The sequence below is a fragment of the Mastomys coucha genome, unplaced genomic scaffold, assembly GCF_008632895.1.
Source record: "Mastomys coucha isolate ucsf_1 unplaced genomic scaffold, UCSF_Mcou_1 pScaffold6, whole genome shotgun sequence".
In the NCBI taxonomy this organism is placed as follows: Eukaryota; Metazoa; Chordata; class Mammalia; order Rodentia; family Muridae; genus Mastomys; species Mastomys coucha.
This window is the reverse complement of record NW_022196912.1, coordinates 12,685,409-12,703,273: the sequence shown is the minus strand read 5'-3', so window position 1 is coordinate 12,703,273 and position 17,865 is coordinate 12,685,409. Positions and strand designations below refer to the sequence as shown.

Genomic DNA, 17,865 nt, shown 5'->3' with positions numbered 1-17,865 from the left:
TCAACTCTGGCTTTCGCACACATGTGCATGTACACAGAGGAACAAGTCAGGTATCAACTCTGGCTTTCCCACGCATGTACATGCACACAGAGGAAAAGGGGGAAAAGAGTAAATTAGCATTATTTGTGTGTAGGGTTATTGATTCTCACACCACTCATGATAATTATGATTTATCATTTTGAGGCTGTGATTCTTTTTCTTTTTCTTCCACTGCATTTGAGGCTGAAGGAAAAGAAAGTCTCCTTCTAGTAAGATGTTATTATTTTGTTGCTCTCTTTTTCCTAAACATCCTGATAGATTAAAACATAGAAGTTTGTAAGAATTAGAGGCAGTGGGGGGTAAAGACAAGCTTAGATGTTAGCATCTGGGGACATGCTACAGATGTATGGCAGTTGCTAATGCTACTGTCGGGTAGCATCAGGTCTTGTCTGTGCCATTTTGGGTGATAATTTAATTCTTTGAACCTATTTAATTCCTTTGTGTAAAAGACTTTCTTGCCTCCATCTCCCTGCTCTTTATTCAAGACCCACCTGTTGAGGTTCTACTAGATATTAATCACTGTAATACTATCCTGCCCTGAAATAGATCTGCTAATTCCTCAAAGGGTTGGTGTGAAAATGAAATGGAGATTTAGAGACCTTGTAACCAGACAAGTGTTGCTACCAGAAAATGCTCATCTTTGTCCTCTCCCACGTTCAGGCTTTCAAGTGGCTGAGCTCCCTGCTCTGCAATATCCATTTTGCTTCATTCACTTCCTTTATCAAAGTGGTGAGCTCACTGCAGGGGCATTCTTTTGGAGCAGCATCTTGTTATAGTTTCTATCTTTCTCTGTAGTTACTATTTTTGCTAGGCTAATAGACAAGTGCTCAAGTACTTTTTACCCTGCATATAGGTACACTCAAATGTGTGAGTGTATGACACACACACACACATACACACACACAAATACACATATACACACATGCATGCATGCAAACATGCACACACACGCATACATATTGAGGTTTGTTTTTCTTGCTATGCTAAATACTGGTTGCTTCCAGAAACCCAAGTGATACTATGTGTCTTTGGACCCCAAGTTATCCTGGATTGCTGAGTAAAGATACCAACAGGCAATAGGTGGGCAGAAGAGACATTGGCCAAGTTTAGGGTTCCTGGGCTTGGGGTCAGAGGAGAACCACAAGGTGGAAAAAAGAAGATAAAAAAAGGAGAAGATGCCTTGGGATAAGAACCTTAAAATAATGGCCATGTGGATTGATCAATTGGAGTTAAGAGCACTCAGATGAAACATGGCAAATTATATAATTGAATTATTAACTGGGAAGTAGATATAATAGCACAGAGGTTAGATATCTTCCCTGCTTTTTTGCTGACTAATGCTTATTATAAATATAAAGGTTGTGTGTGTCCTTTATCCAGGAACTAAGTGGTCAAAGGTGGGATAGAAACCCCAGATTGAGATTAAATATTTCTACAACACAAACACACACACATACATACACACACACACACACACACACACACACTCACACATACACATGCATATGCATACATGTACACTCATATGCACAAACATACATGATCCACTAAATTCAAATTGTTGTGTTTTTAGAAAAAGAGAGTCAAAAGCACAACATCCTTTGCCTAATTCCCAATAGCCTTTTTAAATTTAATGTGCAAGGATGGTGGTTTATATAATACATTCTCTCTGCCTAGAGATTAGACCTTTGTAAACAACTGTTTGGAAAAGAGCTAAAGACAATAATTATAACTAACTTTATTTACTATGCAGCAGGTACTGAATTACATGCATTTATTTGAAATAGGGATGCATATTCTCATTCTGTAAATGGCAAAATAAAAACAAGCCTACCTATAAGTCAACAGAAATACTTGTATATATGGTATATGTTTATGTGTGTATATATAGATATGTATATATGTGGTAAACAGGATGGACCCATTCAATTCACTAGACTGAGAAAACTTAACTATAGGTACAAAAATACAAACTCACTTTAAGGGTTTCACATATTAGAAAGGACCATTGATTATTCACAAAATAAAAGACTTTTAGTAAAGAAACTACAGTTAACAGTCATTATTAAGATAGTTCTCATGTTATTGTGGATGCCTGGAAGTGCTTGCTGATGGAAGCCTGATATGGCTGTCTCCTGAGAGGTGCTGCCAGAGTTGGACAAAAAATAGAGGTGGTCCAAAGAGGACACTGAATCCCCTGGAGCTGAGTTATGGATGGTTACAAGCCACCATGTGGGTGCTGGGAATGGATCATGGGTCCTTTGCAAGAGCAACAAGTGCTCTTAACCACTGAGCCATCTCTCCAGCCTCAACAACCTTGATTATTATTCGGGGATTTAAGAAAGTGTTCAGTGCTAACTGCAGTGAAAAGGAGTGTGATCCTGTTGAGGCATGTCAATGGCAAAATGCTTTTCCTACCCCTTATTCTGGTATCTTAATTACTGTTCTATTGCTGTAACAAAACACCATGACAAAAGCCACTCACATACAAATATATATATATATATATATATATATGTATATATATATATATATATATATATATTCACATACATATATGGGGCAAAATATTCACATACATAAAAAAAATACATTTTAAAACCTTCAAAAAAAATAGAGGTGGAAGCTCACAGCTAACCATTGAACTGAGCAATGGTGTCCCTGATGGAACAGTTGCAGAAAGGACTGAAGGAGCTGAGGGGGTTTGCAGCCCCATGGAGGGAGAAACAGTGGCAACAAGTCAGACCACCCAGAGCTCCTGGGGACTGGACCACCAACCAAAAAATACACATGGAGTGACGCATGGCACTGGCCACATGTGTGGCAGAGGATGGCTTTGTTGGACATCAGTGGGAGGAGAGATCCTTGGGCCTGAGGGTGTTCAATGCCCCACTGTAGGAGAATGCTAGGATTGGAGGACAGGAGTGGATGGGTGGATGGGGAAGCACCCTCATAGAGGCAGGGGGAGGGAGGATTGGATTGGGGTTTCCAGAGGGGAGACCTTGGAAAGGGATGACATTTGAAATGTAAATAAAGAAAATATCCAATCAAAGAGAGAGAGAAAGAGAGAGAGGGAGGGAGGGAAGGAGGGAGGGAGGGAGAGAGAGGAAGAGAGGGAGAGAGAGAGAGAGAGAGAGAGAGAGACAGAGAGAGAGAGAGACAGAGAGAGAGAGAGAGACAGAGAGAGAGAGAGAGAGAGAGAGAGAGAGAGAGAGAGAGATCTTTGAAAATACCTGAACCTACAGAATACATTTTCCCCATAATGTCTCATGTCTAGAGATTTCTGGATAAGTATGTAGTCTTGATACTCATTGTATCATTATTGTATTGGTCTTTATGTTTATGGATATGTGTATTAGTAATATTCACATTAAATGTATTAATCACTACATCATATTCACATCCTTCTGTCCTACCTTTACTATCCAAAAACTCACCCAGACAGATGAAAGAAGTTTCAACGCTAACAGCTCAAGAGAATCCCTGTCTCTGAGCTTCTGTCTTTCCTCTGTGATCTGCTTGACTTATTTCAGTATTATATCACAATATCCTGAAATGCCAAGCTACCTGTGGCTAAGATGCTAAAACCACCATGCTCCAGCTTATCATAGTTGGATAATATGGCTTTATTTATTTCTGCTTGGTAAAATGATACCATTTATAGAATGGACTCGATGGAACCACCTCACTTTTTCTGGTAACACACAGGTTTAGGAAACAATGATAGAGGACAGACACTTCTCTAGGTCAAGTTTCTCTTGGGACATTATTCTGTGAGACATGAATCAGATTTGAATATGACCAACATCTGCTCTTCTTGTCTCTACCAGAGAGGGCAGCCAAACTGTGAAAGAGCCATCTGGGATGGGCACAGTGAGAGAGCAATAGTGTATGGTTCGCTTCCAAGGAAGAACAGTCACATCAAGGGTCCAGCTGCCAGAAGTAGATAGCTCATTGGCTCTTAGTCTGAACACCAAGGCAACAGCCTTATCCATAGGTACTGAGAGACACAGACATGCTGAAGAAGGCATAGCTGGAGCGCCAGGGATGACTACACGATCACAGGACTGTGTGTTGGATACTGTTTACCCCTTCCTGTAGACACGAGGCTCTCTGTGGAAGGGACTTCGATGCCTTAGTCACCTTTGCAGCATTTTGACACAGACCAGGTACTTATAGAACATGTTGACAGAACAGATGAAGGAATAGGGTCTCAGCCCTAGTGGATTCCACCAGGTATTGAGGAATTCTCAAACAGACTCTTCCTCTTACATGGTTCTAAAGACAGGCTAATTTCTGTTTATTTTTAGTAAATCAGCAGTGAGTTGCATCTTGTTTCCTTATTCTCATACTGTCTGCTGTTTGTTTGAGCAGGAATCTGGACTGATTCCAGGTTTCATTTCAATTTAAAACTAGCTGGAATCTAATCAGGGCTGTATACTCATTGCCTTTGTCTCCCGGTCTGTCTGCCCCACCCCATCCTCTATTTCTCTTCTCTCCCTGATGACACTGTCTCTCAACTTTCCAGCCATCCTCCCTACCCTCCCTCCTTCTCTCATCTCCCTTCTCTCTTCTATCCCCCTCCCATTCCTCCTCTCTTTTCTTCACTCCAGATATATAAACACCAGAAACATGACTATATGCATTAAAGGGAATAGTTCATTTTAAAAATTTTGTCAAATCATGGTTGCAATGACTGATGAATAAGATAGTAAGCTGTCCTTGTCATGCTAGGGCTTTGTTTGTTTCATTTTGTTCAAAGAACTGTACTGTATGTAAGTATGACATAATGTTACCTTCTCTTTCTTTCTAAATAAAAATGTATGCGTATAAGAAATATGTATTTTTTGTTGAGGGAAAACCATTGTAGGTTTCTTTTAAAGGCTATAATTAATTGTACTTATGAGTACTGCCAATAGGCTTACTCCAAAAAGACCAGTAATTTGCCTGTGAAATTAAAACATAAAAGAAAATAAAGCTACCTCATCCAAAAATACTTTTATAGATATATATAAATTTATAAAAGTATACGGAATATGTCATTGGCCCATCATTAGATTTTAGATATTTTTTTCCTTGTTTATGTCCTCTAGAGAGAATGTAATTAAAAGTGAAGTGACTTGAAATTTGGCATCTGTACAGTCATCTAAGCCAGGTATGGCAGCATATGACTGCAGTCCCAACACTCAAGAGACTAGGGAAGGAAGAGTATGTATTTGAGGCCAGTCTGGGCTGTATCATATGCTAGTGTCTGAAATAAAAGTAGAGAAAAATTAAAATTCACTTAAAATTGTTAAAACTGCCTTTTCTCTAGCACTCAAAGTTATAGTTTGCATTAGAGGAGCTGTAGTGAGAGTCGCTTAGCACGGAAAGCTTTCAATGCGTAATTCTTCCTGTTAATTACCTCCAGGTTAGTGTTGCTTTTTGGTATCAGCAACAACCCAAGATAGTAAACATTGCCATGATAACGTATTTTCAAAAGGAAGGAAAGAAATACTATTTTAAGTATGGAGAAAAGCTACATTCAGTATTTAGCCATATATGGAAGTCAACTGCTACAGGGCTCAGAGCAAGGAATGTAAAACAAAACAAAACAAAAACCAAAAAGACACAAAAAAATCAAAAAACAAAAACAAAATACCAACAACCTCATAAAGAAACTTCCCTGACAAAATAGGAGCACGGTGGTGCTGTGATGACACCAATTGGCCAGGGCAGGTGCATGGAGCAATCATGTGTTTTATATCCTCTTGCTTTTTAAACTCAGTCTATTACGGTTCTTCTAGGCTAATAGAGATTGGGATTGGAAGTGTGGTAGTACAGTGGACTTGGTATATGTTCAACTATTCCATACAAGACAAAGGTATACAGTACCATAGCCTCAAATAGGTTTATATTGCGATCAAAAGCCCCTAAAGACAGTGTAGGACTTCAGAGTCAGGTAGATCTGCAAATTCTAGATCCACTTCGTACTAGCTATGAGAATTAAAGAAAAGTAGCACATTCATCTCAGTTTCTTTTATACAATAAGCATGGTGGGAACACCTAGTTAATAATACACTTGTAAAAATTAAGTCAAAATGGCATGCACGGTGCCTTGCCCGCAATTAGAGTTCCGCCATCATCCCCATGACTTTAACCTTGTCTATCATAGCTAACTCTCTCCACTACCACCACATCACACTCACTGCAGCCATTTCTACAACCATCAAATATGCAAAACTCACAGCTATTGTCACACTCCACCTGCCACTGCCACACTCATGCCATCACCACCTTCACTGGCCCCCTGCCCCTGTCACTGCTGTCTCTACCTCCATTAATACCCCATGTATACTGATGCCACTAACACCACCCAGGTCTACAGCTTCCACTATTATTAACATATCTCAAACTGTGACATCGACTGTAACACCACCATAGCCCAAACATCATCAAGTCACAAAGTTAGGGTAAAACAAACAAAGAGCCAAACTTCGGCAAGGAGTCAAAATTTAGGGGTGCTCCCAAGTCCCAATATTCTATCCTGTAATATTTTTCAAACAATGGTTGTTAGAAATAATAGCTGGGTAAATGGCTCTGCTTGTAAATTTCCTGCTGTGCAAGGATAAAGACTTGACTTTGGATCCCTAGCATTTACCTAAAATGTTGGATACAATGATGCACACCTATAACTCCAGCACTGAAGGGTACAGAGAAAAGGGGGTCCCCAGGTGCAGCTGACCTGCTAGCAAAAGGGAAATGATAGGCCCTGACTTCATTAAAAAAAATGGAGAGAGAAAGATACTTGACTCCAATGTCTAGCCCCTAAACATACACTCACAGGTGAAATCACACACACACACACACACACACACACACACACACACACAAGTACATGGGAGGGGGGAGGGTGGGAGGGAGAGCAAAAGAGTGAGGGGAGGAGAAGACAGACAGACAGACAGACTGACTGATTTTAGTTTCAAAAGTTACTATTGAGTTTGGAGAAAACCTCAGATCTCTTGTGAGAAGGAAGAAAGGAAGGAAGGAAGGAAGAAAGGAAGGAAGGAAGGAAGGAGAAAGAAAATAGAAGGGAAGGAAGGGAGGGGAAGGGAAGGGAAAAAAGAAAGTTGGAAAATTCTATGTGGAAAATTCTCTCCTACTCCACTGATACTTGAATTAGCAGCTATACCAGAATTTTTCTGACATCTGAAAGCCAGAGGACGGGAATCCTGCCTTGAGCCTGTCTTTGTCCCTCCTCTCCATATCTTCCCCTGTCACAACTAGTACAATTCCCACTACCATATTTGACCTAGTTGAGACATTGTAAGAGGGAAAGAAAATGTCATCCAGAGCCCTGAATGCTCAGGAAGAAGGCTGAAATGAAAGGGCACCCTTTCTTTAACACTGCTTCAGCTACATAGGTTTGTGGAAAGAAAGGACCTTGGGGCTGGCTCAGCCTTTGGCAAATAGATGAATATTATGTAGGCTGTGTGTAGAGCCAGGAAAGAAAACAAGGGAGCTTTCCTATAATTCTATGCTTGTTGTTCATGGTTTGTCTCCTTCCCAGGTCCTTCTCTATTTCTCTCATAAGGCAGATGGTAAAGCAGCAGATAAAAGTCCTGCCTAGCCTACCAGTGTCTTTCCCTGAGCCCCTCAGCGGGCTTACCTCAAAGCAGTTCTAACCAGCTGACCACACCTTCAGCTGGATTCGCACGCTTTCCTTTCCTTTCCTTTCCTTTCTTATGCCACAAGGCCCAGAGCCACTTCTACCTCTGCAAGGCAACATGGCATCTTATATCAGACACACAGTCTTCTTGCCTCAAAGCGTTTGCACGTCCTGTGGCTTTACAATGTTATCTTAAGGCAGTTTTCCTCAGCTAATAAGGTCAGAACAGCAAATGCCAACAATGCATATGTCCCAGGATCTGCATTCGCCAGGTTGCTTAATCCACAAGAATTAAGGACAGTATGTATAAATATCCTCCTCTAGGTTAGCATTGTATTTAGGAAAGAAAAGCAATGACAGTCTCCTCCCACATTAAAATTCTGTGTTCAATTTGCTCAGGTTTTGCAAACTGGTGGTGGTCCACTGGTGATTCTGAGAAAATTGGTTAAGAGTGGCTAAAGAAATGGGCAAAGAACTGCATAAGTGCTACCTAATCTGCTACCAGTTGTATCCTGGTGTGGTGGCCCAACCTTAATTCAAGCACTTGGTACAGGGAGTCAGGAAGATCGGTTCAAAGCCAGCCTTGGATACATAACCAATTAAAGCCAGCTTGAGCTACAAGTTGACCCTATCTAAAAAAACAAAACAAAACAAAAACCAAAAGCAATAGGCCTACACCAACACTACCTCATAAGCAACAAGACAAAATGCTTAGGGTGTTTTCCTAGAAATCACGTACATTTTCACTAGAAGCTACAGATGACCATATAGAGGGATTTATGTTAACTCCTACATTTGGTTCAAATCCTAGATCTAACATTTCTTAGGACTTTGAAGTATTTTTACTCTGCTTGAGGTTCAATTTTTCATCTTCAATGTCACATGTGTATCAGTGTATTATAATGATAAATGTGTGAAGCTGATGAAGTTTTGTGGCATACATAAGGAGTCTTCTATGCAAAGGCCTTAGTGATGAGTCAGAAGGTTGCTCAGAATTTAAACACTCCAGTATGCCTTAGCAAGAAACATCCTCATTTGCTATGGTAAAATTTCTTCATATAATTATATTATAATCTCAGATTCGAACTAGACCTGGGAAAATGGGATTACACCAGCAAGTACAGCGGTCTGCTTACATGGTAAAGAAATTCTGTGCACATAATCAACTTAAGCTCTTGGCAATATGGAATTACAATTTATAAATGTTTTGCCTCTGATCAAGTCTTATTGTTATAATAGTTTTAACATCACAAAATATGAATATTTATAGCAGTATCTTACATAGTTATAATTTAGGTTTACATGTGGGGTTGACTCCACAAAGGATAAATATTCCAATCTGCAAGGATAATCCACTCATGTAGAAAGTCACTGAAGTGCTCAAATTATTCCATCCAGATTTCTTACATTAGTAAATGACCTAGGAAAAATATATTCCCATCTACATTAGTCCATTCCTTCAATAGTCTGAAAGCAGGAGATAAAAGTATTCTGTTATAAAGTAAATTCAGAATATGCCGGATTCAAAGCAGTGCATGGTAATTGTTCTTCTTGTGTAATATCTGACATAGTATTTTTTTGTCATTTCCAATTTGCTGGTACATACCTTGTTACTTTGTTTTGATCACATCAGATTTTCTCAGTAAATCTGCTTAATCTGGCTTATTACATAGGGGGGTCCTACTGTATTACTTCTTGTGTTTAATTCCCAAACTGAATCAATGTCTCATATATGCACATATCTGTTTCATGGAATCATGCAAGGTAAGAATATTGACAATATAAATAAATAAAAGCCAAGTATTTATCTTTCCTGACCTGCAATGATAATGATAGTTTCAGCACCAGTAGTAGAAGTAATAATAGTAATACTACACAATTTATCTGATATTAAATGTTTATTTATTTTTAATTCTTATTTTAAAATGCATGCAAATATTGATTGTCAGAGAGTTGAATTTGTTAAAATACCTTGATTACTTCTTAGAATTAATAAAGTTATATACCACACCTAAAAATATAATTAATATTTAACCTGAACTGCACTAACTCATCTTTTACTGCACTATATTGTGGCTAGGAAATACCTGTAAAATGATTTGCTATGCTATATATTATGTAAATATTCCAACCTGCTTTGTTTTCTCAGTTCAGCATTTTATACATCTAACAATAAATAATCATAACCTCTTAAATTATCTTCTAAAAATTGTATTATTACTATTGGCCCACAACTAAGTAATTAAATTTGTGTCTACATTAATTAATTAACCTTAACATTTCCCAGAAGAGTTAAGCTAATAATAGATCTTGGAAGATCAAATTATATTTTTTTATAGTTATTTCCACTAAACTGGCATCATTAGAGAACAACCATCAATGGTATGGCTCATGTGTGAGTATCAGCTACCAACCACAAATCACATCAGTGCATCCTTAATTCATTTTCTCATTAGCAGTTAACATTAGACAGAATTCCCCACTGAAAGTTAAGATAAGTTGGCATGGGCTTTGGCTTTGCCATTGACTGAGCTTCTACAAAAGCATGTGCTTTTAATTAGGTCCCTTAAATGGATTTTTACAGTATAATTTTAAAAGTGTTCTTGGTAATAGGTTTTATTAGATACTATAAGTAACAATTATTACTCGTCAGTACTTATGCCCAAATATACCTCTGATCTTAGAAAAAGCCAATATGAAATAATTAATCATTTATATAAGAAAATGAATGAATAGTTCCAGATATTATTACATTAAATATTTAAACGACATCTTCAATAGTTAAAAGCAAGACAAAAGATTACAAGTTCTTAAGTTTCTTAACTACAAACAAAAGTGTTGGTACTTAGAGTTGAGAAGAGGGCTTAGTTGGTAAAATGTTTAGCACAAAAGCATTCAGACTTAAGGCTGGATCCCTAGGAGACATGTAGGAAGGAAGGGAATAGCAGTGCACATTTAAAATTGCAGCACTAGGAAGCTAGACAGTTTGACCCTTGGAGCTTACTTCACAGCCAGACTGGCCAGTCAGTAAGAGCTCTGGATTCAGTGAGAGTCTGTCTCAAAAAACAGAGTGCCGAAAAACAGAGGGAGACCAACATTAACACCTGGCCTTCATGAGCATGTGCATACACATGCACACATCCACACATTGACACATAGGCACACAAAAGATCTGATGTGTTTTCTATGACAGTTACTAAATGTCAGGATAACAACAGGATATTAGACTGAATTATGTTCTCAGATCTAGTCTACATGTATGCAAATAGGGTTTCATGTAGTTAAAACATCATTATCATTACTAGTATACTCTGTAACTACACTTAAAACCCTTATTCACAGAAAATTGGTATTCAAAAGAAACAAATGAAACTTGAGATCTCCTTAGTTCTAGAAATCAAATAATCGACAAAACTATACTGCCTCTGTCTCTTATCAGTGTTCAGGTTGGATCAACCATGGCTAGTGGACCCTTGAAAGTAGATAACCTTTAAGTCTACTCTTTGCTATGAATCTCTTTAAGGTACCTGAAAAGAATAATAGATTCAGGCTTTGTACACAGCATTAAACGAGCAAAACCATTTTTCAAAGTATTCAATGAAACTTTTATGTCAACATCTCCATCTGTGTACTGTAGGTTTAAGAGAAAGTCACCTCTCAAGACTAGCTGTGTACGAGGGTAAGCTGGAAACTCGGCTGGGTGTACACACTCAACTTCTCTTTTCTCTGGATCTGATATGTGGACCTAGATTTGGAGAACATCATCTAAGAAGAGATATCCATTACCAAAAGAAGACAAGAACATACTAATATTTCAAACCTGCTGAGAAATCAGCCTAACTACATAAATTTAATAATGTTTTCTGTAGAAATATTGTGTTTAAGTTCTTGATGCTCATCTCAGGGCTATGTCTCAAGCACAGAAATGTGTAGAACCAACAGGCCTACCCAGCACCTGCAAATCCTGGTAGCAATGGAATTCTACAAAGTCAAGCTGAAATCTATTTAAGATTAAAGTGCTGAGAAGGACAAAAAATAAATGCAGGGCTGTAACTTCATTCTACTTAAAAATAAAATGCTTTTCTAGCTCTAACATTTCTCATTTCATTTTAGAGAATATAGTACAGTATGATTTTTCTTTTGTTTTTTTTTGATTTTTTATTAGATGTTTTCTTTATTTAAAATATCTCCTTTCCCAGATTCCTCTCCAAAAGAAAAAAGAAAAAGAAAATAAGATAATAAAATAAAATAAAATAAAACACCAAAAACTAAATCCCCTGTTCTCTCCCCCTTCCCCCTGCTCACCATCCCACCCTCAGGCACTTCCTGGCCCTGGCATTCCCCTACACTGGGGCATAGAAAGGACCCAAGGAGCTGAAGGGTTTGCAGCCCCTTAGCACGAACAACAATATGAACTAACTAGTACCCTCAGAGTTCCCAGGGACTAAAACTCCAACCAAAGTGTACACATGGAGTGGGGGGGACTCATGGCTCCAGCAGCATGTGTATAGCAGAGGATGGCCAAGTCAGCCATCAATGGGAGGAGAGGACCTTGGCCCTGTGTTCTATGCCACAGTATGATTTTTCTACACTGTATTTCGTGGTTGGTCTAGAAAACCCAGGGGCTTCAGGGAGAGCTGTGCAGTTTGAGGGTCCAAATCTGATTCTCAGAACTCTGTAAAAAAATGTAATGTGGTCCCATCTCTTCGGGGATACTCAGTCCTTCCCCCAACTCTTCTATAGGACTTCTTGACCTGGGTCTAATGTTTTACTGGGTCCTCTGCATCTGTTTTGGTTATCTGCTGGGGAGAGCCTCTCAGAGGATACACACATGGCCTGAGGCTCCAAGGTAGTTGAGGGAGGAAGGCAGGCCTATAGTGTGTCCCTATTGATCCTCTGAGGACAGCTCAGCACATTCCTCCCCAACTTGGCAGGGGTTGCTACTGTATTCATTTATGTTCCTCTTACACAAGGCACATGTGTATCCAGGCCAGTGGTGACAAATATAGCTGTCCATTAGAGTTAACTAACCTTGGGCATTCCCAGAGACTGAGCCACCAACCAAAGAGCGCAAGGACTGAACCTAGTCTCTCCCACCTCCCACACATATGTGTCAGATGTGCAGCTGGGCCTTCATTCAGGTGCCCCAATAACTAGAGCAGGAGCTTACCCTGACTCTGTTGCCTGCTTGTGGATACTGTACCCCTAACTGGTCTGCCTTGTCTGGCCTCTTGGAAGACGATGTGCCTACTGCTGCAGTGATTTAAGCTGCTAGGATGGGTTACTACCCGGGCAGGGGAGGGGGGATCCCCTCTTCTCAGAGGTAAAGGGGAGGGGTGGGAGAAAAGGGGTCATGTAAAGGGGCACTGAGAGGAGGGGGGACTCAACTGGGCTGTAAAGTGAATAAATTAATTAGTGGAGAAGTTGGAGCTCCGTGATGAGCCGTTGTGATGAGAGCACCGAGGAGGTGAAGACAGGTGCATCTTTGGCAAATGCTTGCTGCCCAGCCAGCTGGTCTAAGACTACCCTAGCCAGTGAGCTACAGATGAGTGGGAGACTGCCTCGGAACACCAGCTAAAATGCTTCTAAAGGATGACACCCATTGTTGGACTTTGTCCTCCACACATGCATTTACATGCATGCACAAAGACAAAAATGGTACTAGTTCTATGAAGGTTTAACAGGTCCACCAATTCTTACAAATTTTCAAAGGAAACATTGATTTGTAAAAATGGAGCTTGGAAATAGTTCTCCCTTAGCAAGAATAAAATCGAATTAATTGCATTGAAAGAATAAATATTTTAAATGAAGCTTTGTGGAATGTAATTCCACCAAATCATTGTCCACCTAAATGCTAAGATTTTCTTCTTCTTCTTCTTCTTATGCCACCAAACAGAAGATTGCTTATCTGTGGCTTGATTAAAACCTTAGAGAATAGAACAACAAAATAAACTTAACTTCAGTAAGTAAGAAGAAGCTGCTATCCCTAAGAGAATGCATCCTCTGTCAAACACAAGCTTTGGCATAGTTAAGGGTTACCTTTGGAGTTCATTACAATTTTACATGGATTATGGGAGCTGTCAATAGCTGAAGTCACTAGAAAATGTAGTGGGAGAAAGAGAAAGTGGAGAAATAAGATAACTGTGTGTCAACTTGGAGCAGATCATAGTCAGTCAAGTCCCAGGAAAAGTCTTTCTAAGAGTGTGTATAATACTAATTTGCTATTGTATTCTATTTCAATAAAATATATTTCAGTAGGTAAGAACTTCACATCATAAAACAAAGACTAATGCAAACGCTGCCCTCCTCCACACACTACAAGAAGGCGATGAGCATAATCTCTCCTCCCTTTAATTTCTATATGAGAACAACTTCAACCACCATTCATTTCTATTGTACAACATAAAAACAACAACAACAACAACAACAAAAACCAACCAAACAAACAAACAAAAACCTAAGGATCCCAGAAAGCCCTTCCAAGGAAACATGGTCCCTCTACCCATCCTCCGCCCTACATATTATCTGCTGCTAGCACAGGCTTTAACCAAATTTAGAATTCATCTTATTGAACATTTTTTCCTTGATTACTCAAGTTCCCAATGCTTCAGTCATCACTATTTCTCATCTATGGTCCTTGGATACACTGCTGACACTACCTTGCCCTCTCTGCCGACCTTCCCTTAACACTGCCCTCCCTCTTCTCCCTTTCTTCCGCCTGGATCCTGTCTTTTTTTTTTTCTTTCTTTTCTTTTTTTTTTTTTTTTTTTTTGTAGCTTACTCTGGAAACAAAGCAGGAGAACTTGCCTTCTCAATAGTAGCTCTTGATAGAGTATTTCATACATGGTAACTCCATGATACAGCAAGGCATCATGAGAGGGCAAAGCATTTGTAAGGAAAGAGTCAGCCATTTGCCACCTGTTTGTATCTGTCTCCCACCTCAACTACAAGTCTAGAAGTCTTACTTCTGTCTCTATTATATATCACTAGGGTAAAAAGGTTCACATCATCATGTAAAAGAAAACCAGATTTGGAACTAAATAAATCCATGTTGGAATCCAATTGATGAAGCAGGGCTGGTCATATGTCATAATTCAAAATTAGCCTAGAAGTAGACACATTATCATAGACTCTCATAATATACAATATCAAATAAAAGTCATAGAAACATCCAGCCAACCCTGGTAGTCAGGAGATTCTCACAGGTGTTTCATATTCAGGATCTTCCAAGTTACACAACAATGGAGTTAGCAAGTTTGTGATGTATTAAACATTTGTTTTCTGTATTTATGTGTTATGTATATATACATAACACATGTACATATTCATGATTCCTAAAGAATAAAACTTTTCAACTTATTTTTTGTAATATACTAATTTTTTTTACAATTTTATTTTATCATGCTCTTCAATGTATACAAAGCATGTAAAAGTGCAAAACTAAAATAAAAAGATATTAAGATTTTGTATATTGAGCATATTGAAAAGAAACACTTATGAGATACCTGTTATTTTAAAAGTAATACTACTTAATAATTATGGTTTCTTGAATTCCATTTGTTAAAAGAGTAGATACTCACATGCATAAAGACACACACACATACATGCACACACACACATGCATGCACACACGCACGCACTCACACATATACACACAAGTAACTTACACTATTTCATCGTTCTGGAATTCGAGCTCTCCACAGGTGTCCTCAAAGTCTTCCCCTCCACCTCGGGCTGTGCCTTCAATAGTTTTATAGGGAACAATAACAGTTCCTCGAGCTCCAGAGGTTCTCAACACCTTCACCTCCATGATGCCAATGCTCTCGCTCACGTGAGTCACGGGTTCCTCAAATGTAAAGATGCCTGCATGGTCATCATCAAAAATGGTTATGGTGGCAGTTTGGGGTGACCCAAGACAAGCAACTGTAGGCGTATGATTGGATTCTAGTATGCTATCTTCCAAAACTTCTGAAGAGACTCTGACATTACTAAGATGCACAAGGAAGTTTTCATCTTCTTCAAAGATATCATCATCAATGATGCCAACTCTGATTTCCTTCTGGGTCTCTCCTGGTTTGAAGATCACAGTCCCTTCCGTGAATTCATAATCGGACCCAGCATTGGCTGTGCCATCTTCTGTCCTGAAGTCAACAAACACAGTGTTGGACAAGTCCCCCCCACTGCGAATAATGGTGAGGGCCACAGTACCACAGTTCTCTAGACACTGGTATGTCCCTTGCTCAAAGAAGACCTTATTGACTGGGTCATTTTCAGCCATGCCCATGTTGACTTCGTGCATGCTGACAGCCTTCCTTGCTTGGTCAGCTGCATGCCTCTTCAAAATGTTGCCAGCTCCAGTCATCAGGCGAGTAGCTTGAATCCGGTAAAATGCTCGGCTCTTTTGCTGCTGACTTAGGACTTGATAGTTAGCTAATTCTATTAATTGCTCAATTTCTTTCTCAGGATGCTTCTGCTTAAGTTCCTTCAGAATCCTTGCCATCTCACGCCTTGCTTCCTCATCATCTTGGTCCCTCTCATCAACTTCCAAAACCAGAGCACCATCTAAGAAATTGTCAACATGAGAGTTGACCACTTTCCCATCCATTTCAATTTCAGTTTTGGAAGCTTGTCTGTCTCCTTCATGTTCAATGATCATCCCCCTCTGCTTGCCAGCCCTGTACCGCTTGTAGACATACTTGTAAAAGAGAAGTCGCCTGTCTGCTATCCAAGCAAACACAACACAGATGGGAAAGAAGAAGAAAGTAAGCAAGCCTTCCCAGACCTCTACCACACCAGGAGAGCTGACAGATAAAATTATATAAAGCCAGGTATAGGCAAAAATGCTCCAGGCGGCTGTCACAAAGAACACGCGCAAATGCTTAATCTTCCTTGTCTCTCCATCAGGGACCACATAAACACAAAGTGCAATGATGATGAACATGTTAAAGGCAGCGCTTCCCACAATGGTGCTGGGACCAAGGTCCCCTGCTGTGAAGTTATGGCCACAGACTTCAATGACTGACAGGAGAATCTCAGGAGCAGAAGATCCCAGGGCCATCAAGGTCAGGTTTGACACAGTCTCATTCCAGATTCTCACTGTAGTCTTGCTGGTTTCTCCATTCGGTTTCTTTATCGTTATTTCTTTTTCTTGAGAGGTAATGACTTCTATAGAGGACATAAACCGGTCGGCAATAATAGAAACTCCAAGGAACATGTAAACCATGGCCACAAAATACACAGTTGCTCTAGCAATTTTATCCCCAAAAGATGGGTCTTGGGGTTCCCAAATGGGCAAAATCACTCCTTTCTTACAGTAATATGAGCCAGTACATTCAGCGGTTTCATTTCCTCCTGTTTCTGCCTCTGTATCTGCAGTTATATGGTCAACATGGGATAACAAGAGAGCCACCAGAACTACTAGGCGAAATCCCATTGAAACATTGGGTGAGAGACTTAATCGAAGCATGTTGTACAACAAAACTTCCAACTGTTCCAACCTGCAGTTTAAAAAAAAAAAAAGATGAAGAAGAAGAAGAAGAGAAATCACATCATTAGAGCCAAGGTATCATCAACAACTTACTTGAATTACTTTTACCAAAACTTTCTATATGTTTGTTCATCATAAAATCTCCGTGGAATCATTATTCTAAGAATCTGTCAGTGACTAAACAATCGTTTGTAATATTTACAATTCAATCTCTCTGGTTGTAGATCTTCTACATGTAGTCACATTCATTGAGCAAGACACACAAATGACTCCCTGAAAATGAAAAGTCCTATTACAACACAGTTCTACTGAGTACATACTAGTGCATGCTAACAGCCAAAAATAAATAGAAAGCAAAACTTTTGAATTAAGTAAATTCTTCCTTGTTGCACAAGTGGATTTCTTTTTATTTATTTATTTATTTATTTATTTATTTATTTATTTTTTACATTCGACTTAGTCTGATATCTTTGGAAACTATTTCATTGACAAAATCACCTTATTAAGAGTCACATCTTGAAACTCAGACTCTGAAATAATCCTCCTAATACAAGGCTTGATGATTATCTTAAATCCTGGAATACATCCTTATTATGTTTTATAAAATAATATCCTTCTGCTCCAAGGTTCCTTGGAAACCAAGAAATCTTCAAGCTCACCAGAAATAAAGCTCAAGTATTTGTTCTTGTGA

The 17,865-nt window shown here is 39.1% G+C and overlaps 1 protein-coding gene across 11 annotated transcripts in view; it reads right to left on the bottom strand.

The window, feature by feature from the left end:
- The window catches only part of Slc8a1 (solute carrier family 8 member A1), a 354,487-nt gene that overhangs the window by 259,607 nt on the left and 77,015 nt on the right, over positions 1–17,865 (bottom strand). For all 11 annotated transcript variants that reach the window (XM_031357163.1, XM_031357161.1, XM_031357165.1 and 8 more), the window contains one exon: positions 15,355–17,184. In XM_031357163.1, the coding sequence (XP_031213023.1) occupies positions 15,355–17,153 (1,799 nt within the window). In that variant the 5' untranslated portion in view covers positions 17,154–17,184. Of the gene's footprint in view, positions 1–15,354; positions 17,185–17,865 lie in introns of those variants that run through there.